Raw genomic sequence first — 8,264 nt, 5'->3', positions numbered from 1 at the left:
ATGACCAGAATAATAAATATAGCTGTTCGAGATGACTCTAACTTGCTTACCACAAAAACAGAAAAAAATAAAGAAAGAAATAAATGCTAGGAAATTGCTTTAGAGCTAAAAACACCTCATCACCTAGATATAATGATAGTGAACCCTTACCAAATGGTATGAAGCCCTACCTTTACCAAATGGTCTCACATTGAAAAGCAGTTCTTCTCAATGATGTTCGATTGCGGGAAAAATTGTAAGCAAATAACACAATACCATCTACATTCCCTTGAATTGTCTTCTGAGAAGTATACAGGAATAGGATATTAATACAGAAATCTGAGAAGAATAAATGATTAAAGATAATAATAATATTTATTTATTTTGTGAGCAACAAGTAGAATTAGCCAATACAATAAATGGCTTATATATACATATAAACATTGATATTCAACAAATATAATAAATTATAAATTATTTATTTACATTATTAATACATAATAAGGAGAGCATGTTATTCATATTTCCCACAATTAAAAAATTAAAAAAACATTACTGTATATTTATCATTATCAAACAGGAGAAAGTGCGTCATATTCAGTGGACAGGTATCCATACTAACTTTGAGGTTTTGAGTTAGGTACACAAATAATAATTTAAGAACCATTTCTTAAGATTTTATACAAATAATTTGGGCAAACATTATTCAGTTTTAGAAGGTATCGGTACAAAAAATAATAGCATACCTCCAATATAATTTCATCACATGTTGAACAAGGTTTCTATGGGTCCAAGGTATATTTGTGTGAAACAATATTAAGAAAGACTGTGCTTTTCCCAGATAAGCTAAGGAACAACTGATCACTCAGTAGTTCTTGGGATCATCCACTTTAATGAAAAACATACCATAAAATGGGTTGTATGTCGATTCCCGTAATAACAAGAAATCATTATACTTGATGAATTATTTCCTGGTTATTTTCTCTGATAAAAGAAAATATAAAAAAAAAAAAGTATAATGAAAAAGATTGCAATGAGGAGATTGATAAGGTCTTTCACCTGTATGATGCACCATTATATGAGTTTTTAAATGACTTAAACTTATAATTTATAGACACAGATTATTAATTAAGGTTCCCACCTGTATGACGAGCTTTTATGTGACTTTTTAGATCACGTGCTCTTCCTGCTCTATAGTCACAATTAGGACATTTAAGGGCCTTCTCCCTTCTATGATGAGTAATTATATGTTGATTTAAACCACTTTTACTAACTGTTTTATAATCACAATCGGGACAGTGATGAGGCCTCTCACCAGTGTGACGGGCCATTATATGCATTTTCAAAGTACTGGCTTCTGCTGCTTTATATTCACAATGAGGGCATTGATGAGGCTTCTCACCTGTATGTCTGGCAATTATGTGTTTTTTTAAATCACTTTCTGTAACTGTTTTATGGTCACAATGGGGACATTGATAAGGCTTCTCATATGTATGATGGGCCATTATATGCCTTTTTATATGACTTCCTATTACTGTTTTATAGTCGCAATAGGGACATTTATGAGGTTTCTCATCTGTGTGATGGCACATTATATGTCTTTTTAAATTACCAATTTGTACTGCTTTATAATCACATTGAGGACATTGATAAGGCTTCTCATTTGTATGTTGGGCCATGATGTGTTTTTTTAGATCACATTCAGTTACAGTTTTATGGTCACACTGAGTACATTGATAGGGCTTTTCATCTGTATGCTGGGCCATAATATGTCTTTTTAAATTACTCTCTGTTAACGTTTTATGGTCACAATGGGGACACTGATAAGGCCTCTCGCCTGTGTGACGTGCCATTATATGTCTGTTAAAGCCACTTATGCTTACTGCTTTATAGTCACAGTGAGGACACTGATGAGGTCTCTCGCTTGTATGATGAGACATTATATGTGTTTTTAAATTACGATTATTTTTTGCATCATAGCCACAATGGTGGCATTGATAAGCCTTTTTATCTTTATCATGAAAAATCTTGGCCTTGTTGAGTGAATCCTGGGCACCTATAAACAATATTACCAAAATTAAAAACAAACAAAAAAATGTTTCATGAATTTAAAAGTATTGCTAAGTTAGATAATAACCATTTTAAAAAATATCAAAAAGTATTTCTTAAAAGTTTATGTAACATATTCAAATAACATCAAAAAAGGTTACTTTAGCTTACACCAAATGTTGGACTTTTTTTTGATATTCTGCATTTTTTATGCAAGAAAAGTCTGAAATTTATAATATAATTGAAAGTAACTGCAAGTTAGGATGGTTAATTTTTTTTTCTTTTTAATCGAAAAGTGGAGAAAAGTTTATTGGTACATTATAAAACCTATTAGCATTTTCTAAAATTCATTAAAACACGTGGGAATTAAAATATGGTGTATTTTAAGGCTATCATAAAAGAACGAAAGAATCAGACTGAATGCCGAACAGCTGACTGACATATATATATATATATATATATATGTATTCTATATATATATAGAAGTACTGGATTCAATAAAGAGCATCATATTTCTGGAACCCGTAAGAGTCATTTCATGCCCCTTTCACTGTTTTCACTCGACGATACTTAAGTGGTGCCGAAACTCGGGAACTTTAGAAACCGAAACAATTTTTAGTCTAAAAAAAAATTTCTTTTTTCTTTGTTCTCTCTAAATTATGGCCAATAGCGGAATAGTGAGAGCTGCAGTTCTAAACCTTGAGGATCTGAACTTCAACAACCCACCTCCGGCAGAGATTCAGCCACTACCGTAAGTATCACTAGCGCAAGCTCATGCCACGACGCTGGCATGGATCAAAGTCCGCACAGCAACCGCCCAGGACTTAAGAAAGGCAGTTTCCGACCATCAAATGTTCACCAGGGAGACAGGGGAGTTAAGCCATTTTCTTAAAGGGAGTGACCGACTGATTTGTCGAATAGATGCGAAGACAGCCGAACACCTGCTCGACAGTGAGGATGCGGAGGAATTAAGGGCTGCAGTCGTTTGCAGGGTGAAAATAAGTATCCTTAATCAAATTCAAGCGGATGAGTAGACACTCTGGAGCATAATCAAGGCAAGATTGAAAAAGGCATTTGGAGGAGGAAGGTGGGCCCCAGAAGAGGACATATTTATGATGGTTAGAGAGATGAAGAAACCAAGACAGTCTGATAGACAGTGTGTTGCAGAACTCCTGGCACGCTACAACAGAATTGCTGATAAACTCAGCGAAATGATGGAGACAATTCAGGTACAAGGTCAGATGCAATTCCTATCCAATGTACTAAAGATTCAGTTGTAAAAAGAGTTGGGGAAGGAGGGAATACCGAGGGAACGCTCCTTCGTAGAATGTGCTCAGGAACTTATAGACACAAGCACCCGAGAACAGGAATCCAGAATGGATGTTGAAGAACCAGGATGGAAGAGGATTTTGTACAATCGACTAAGGACTACTCCGCCGCCCTTGAGAAGAGGAGAGTATAAGTATAGCGGTCAGGAGAAAATGCTGAACAGGGGCAGAAGATCAGAAGAAGCAAAACCAGGAACCCGAAGATCGCAAGTGTCATGGTTGCGGTAAAAGTGGGCACCTGGTGGTCCAGTGTCCCCGAACTCGGTGTTTCGAGTGTGGAAACGAAGGACACATCATCCGGCAATGCCCATACATATATCGAAGAAGGAATACGGACGAAGGCGAGTCGATGGAGGTCAATGTCCAACAAGTAAGGAGGAAAAGCCTTCGGCAAAGACTGAGCGGATCGTCAAGTGAGTCGACGGAAGTTTCAGGAGCATCAGAAACTGAAGACGAAGTTGATGTGCAAAGGAATGGTCATGAGCAAAGGAGCCGAGGAAGCGCATGGAGGCGAGGACCAGGAGGAAAGTAAACATGTAAGATCTGAGGAGGATGTAAGCAGAGAGGCGACCGCACATTGAGAAACTATCACGTGAAAGGAGAGGAGGGCGGTCAGCCTATAATCCGAGTGAACGGAGGAGTAAGCTGTCTCGTGGACACGGGCAGTTCAAACACCATTGCTTATAGAGAAGTACTAGAGAAATTAAACGGCGAATGAAAGACACTCCAAGTAAAGGTTTGCAAATGTAAATTAATTACTCTAGGTGGACCATGCAGTGTAGAGGGGGAGATAGAGACAGGATTGGGTAAGTAAGGAGCTAAAGGGGGCATTTTAATAATTCATGTAGTGAGTAGGATGCCCAGGGATTATCAGATGATTATTGGTTGTAATCTTTTAGAGAAAGTGGGGGCTAGGATAAATAATAGTAATGGGAAATGGGATATTAAAATCGGACGGAAGAAGAACAGATGCCAATAAACAATAGCAGACGGGAAGGCGCAAGTAGGACTTTGACGACATTTTCTATAATGAAGGAGTAGTGTTAGGTGCAACAGAAAGGACGGTTCATGAGATTCCACTAAAGCAGGAAAGAGTGACATATGTTCAAGAACGACGATACCTACAGGCACTCCGGAAGCACATAAGAGAGGAAATCGAAAACTTAAGAAGACAAAGAATCATTGTGGACAGCACGTCACCCTATAATAGTCCGTTATAGGCAGTTCGGAAGAAAGGGTTCCAGGTGAGAACGAGGAAAAATATAAGGTGGTCGTCGACTATCGTAAGCTCAATGAGAAATACCCGATACCGAGGTTTGAGGACATCCTATACAGACTAGGAGGAGCTAAAATCTTTAGTACCTTAGACTTGAAAGTAGGGCATCACGAGATTCGTATGGACCAAGAGGACCAACACAAAACTGCTTTTACTTTCGAAAGGGGGCATTACGAATTTACGAGGATGCTGTTTGGACTGAACGCGCCCATTACACGCCACAGGTTTATGAACGAATTCTTGAGAGGGTTAGACGAAGCAGTACGCCAGGTTTACATGGACGATCTCCTAGTATTTAGTAAATCGGATAAGGACCATGTGAAGCATCTACACAGCGTGTTCCAGAGGATACGAGACTTTGGGCTGAAACTATCTTGGAAGAAGTCATTACTTGGACAAAAACAGATAAATTTTCTAGGACATACCATATCTCATGAGGGAGTTAGACCAGATGTGCAGAAGCTAGCGACCTTACTTCAGATGGCGGTGCCGACTGACATAAAAGGAATCAGGAGGTTGTAAAGGGCATTAAACTACTATCGTCGGTTCGTCCCTGATATAGCGGAATATATGGTACCTCTTAATAATTTGATAAAAAAAAGGTAGCCATTGAGAGCAATATTCGTAAATGTATAAACCAGCTGCAGAAGGAACCAGTACTAGATTTCCCGACTTCCAGAAGTTAACAACAAACGCTAGTGAGTACGCGCTGGGAGCGGTGCTGTCACAGGAAGGTGAGGTAAGAGAAAGTACTGTTGCCTACGCTAGTAGAAGACTCACTGGGGCAGAAGCACGTTACAGCGCCTTGGAACGAGAACTACTAGGAATTGGAAACTTTTCCGACACTACTGGTTTGGAAGACGATTTAGGGTTCAGACGGACCACAGGCCCTTGCAATGGGTGGGGAAGTTAAAGGAATCGTCCGCGAGAGTCACACGGTGGAAGAAACTGTTGAGCCAGTATAACATGGACATAACGTACAAACCTGGCAAGAAAAACATTGTAGCAGATTGGCTTTCGCGAGCGATCATGATAAACGCAGTAGAAGATGACCATTGAGAAACATCTGGAGTTAGAGGGCAGTTCTTGAGGGAGTGAACTCCGGAAGAAGAACAACAATCAGCCTCACCAGAGAACCAGATTAGGGAGGAAACGTCCGCAGAAGAAAGTTCGAACGATGACAGACCGACGGAAATGGAGGATATTATAAACAACAAGAGGTACCAGATTATTTGGAAGACAAAAACCACGGGTTTGCTGAAGATGGAACGGAACAAGTACGGTGGTAGTATCATTCCGACTATCTGGTCACAACCAGGTGTTAAAGAGGACAAATATGCAGAGCACTGAAAGAAGTATCCAAAGCCGGTAAGATCCATCATTTATATGTTGGAAATGCGATGGTATGGGAAAAGATCCAGCGGCTATGGAGAACGGAAAAGATCGGCGTTGATCGATCGTTTATTCGATGCACATCAATTGTAGATACCCTGGGATACCCGGAACATCAAAAGGATGTAACCTTGGCTTATTACCAAGGAAAAACTAACCATCGTGGGCTGAACGAGACTCTCCAAGCATTAGGGCGCAAATATTTCTGGTGTGGCATGAAACGCCCAATCCAAGAGATTCTCGGGAAATGCGAGGTGTGCCTCAGGACGTGCAGCTCAAGAAGAGGTCCCTACAACGAATGTGCCGCTCAGTGACTTAGAGATGGATTATTTCACCTGGAAAGGCTATAAGTGGGTCACAATTAATGATATATTCAGTTAGGAGACCATGGCATACCCGGTGCAGGACAGATCAGCGGAGGCGGTTTCACGAGCCCTTCGGACATGGTTTCAATTTTATGGCATCCCCGACAGAATTTCTTCCGACAGTGGGAGAGAATTTGACAATGCAACCATCAGAGAGGAAATGAGAATATTGGAAGTGGTGTGGCACCTAACCACTCCTTAACATCCAAAGAGCCGCGGAGGGATAGAGCGGCTTCATAGCACTCTAAGTGACCACCTACGAGTGTACCAGTTGGAAAGAGGACTAGAGCCTGATGACGCGATGGAACGGACAGTCGCAGCATACAACAACTCCATACACACAGTCATGGGGTTCGCCCCATTCGAAATTCTTTTTGGGATGAGGGGGCGTGGACGGGTCTACCATGGTACTTTGCCAGAGAATGTGATGGCCTTGCAAAAGTTGTGAACAAAAGTCAGACACGATTTGCAGGGAAAAAAGTTGAAGAGTGGCCAAACATAACTTGAATGTCAGAGACCTGATGGGTAAAATAAATATTGGGACAGTGGTATATAGGAAAGTGGGGACTAATAGAGGGAAGGAGCTGCAAAGGTATGAGAGCCCATTTAGAGTGATCATTATTCGAGAACATAATATCGTTACAATAGAAAGCGTCAAAGAACTTAGAAAGTGGAGAAATGTCCACATTGAACAGCAAAAACTTCCGGTAATCACACCATAGTGTCCTCATATTGCCACAAGGAAATTAGACTACAGGAAATGTATCTATTTTATTTTATTATTTTTTGTTTTGTTTTTATCTCTAGTTTCTTTGTTAATTTTGTATATATAAATTTCATATTTTTTGTAAATATAGTCTTTTTCATATTATTGTACAAACAGTTCTTCTCGTTCTTTTTGTTTAATTTATGTATATAGGATTAAGTTTAGGCAATTTTATATATGTGCTATTGATATATGTATTTTTCTTATGTATATGATGGGATTTACGAGTACTGTATGACTATTGTTTACTGGCTATAGTTCATTACAAATAGCTTTCAATTGTTTTATATGTTATAATAATATGCAGTGTAAGTTTACAAGGATTGTCCGTTAACTGGTGGGGGGGGGGAGAGTTACGGCTGAAGCACAATAACAGCTGACTGGTCATATCAGCTGATCGAGTCAGACAGCTGACTGACATGTATATATAGAAGTACTGGATTCAATAAAGAGCATTCTATTTCTGGAATCTGTGAGAGTCATTTCATCCCCTTTTCACTGTTTTCACTCAACAATACTTAAGTTATATATATATATTAGTGGGTTCTGAATTACTATTGTATTGAATTAAAAACAATCAGACAATAAACAAAATCATCAAATCTGGTAATACACACGAGAATAGGTTTACTGGAGTAATGCATCCCCAATTTCTTGTATAAAGCTATCTGAAGTTACTTTTTCAGAAATGAAAACTACAAAAGAGAATTAAAACTAATATTTACTTCTTGATCACAGATAGAAATTGAATAAGAAGAAAGATACAATTACTTTTATATTTTGAGAAGAAATAATCTTGCAAAATATTTTTGGAACATGTTATTTAACATAAAATAACAAAAGGTGTTAAAGCCACCTCAAATCGACCATGTCTTTTTGTTGGAAGGCATTAAACATTTATTTGGTTCAATTTAAACATGGTAAAAAAAAACTAAAAACTGACATAAACAAAATATACAAGTAAAAATGAAAAAAGCCTTTCAGATAAAAATAAAATAGTCAGCTAAATTCTGAAATTATGAAAATTAAAATAATTTACAAATAAACAAATAATATGTAAAATAAACACTGGTCGACGGTTAATCCACTAGGTCAAAAGGTTAATCCAC

At 38.4% G+C, this 8,264-nt stretch overlaps 1 protein-coding gene across 4 annotated transcripts in view; it reads right to left on the bottom strand.

Moving 5' to 3' along the window:
* Positions 1-373: 373 nt before the first annotated feature.
* The window catches only part of LOC106688529 (zinc finger protein 711), a 36,175-nt gene continuing 28,284 nt past the window's right edge, over positions 374-8,264 (bottom strand). For all 4 annotated transcript variants that reach the window (XM_067051713.1, XM_014433024.3, XM_014433027.2 and 1 more), the window contains one exon: positions 374-2,035. In XM_067051713.1, coding sequence (XP_066907814.1) covers positions 1,104-2,035 — 932 coding nt within the window. In that variant the 3' untranslated portion in view covers positions 374-1,103. The remainder of the gene's footprint in view (positions 2,036-8,264) is intronic.

Source organism: Halyomorpha halys, unplaced genomic scaffold (genome assembly GCF_000696795.3).
Source record: "Halyomorpha halys isolate HHAL.00 unplaced genomic scaffold, Hhal_1.1 Scaffold1147.1, whole genome shotgun sequence".
NCBI classification, from domain to species: Eukaryota; Metazoa; Arthropoda; class Insecta; order Hemiptera; family Pentatomidae; genus Halyomorpha; species Halyomorpha halys.
The sequence above is the reverse complement of the archived record's forward strand: the minus strand, read 5'-3'. Positions and strand labels throughout refer to the sequence as shown.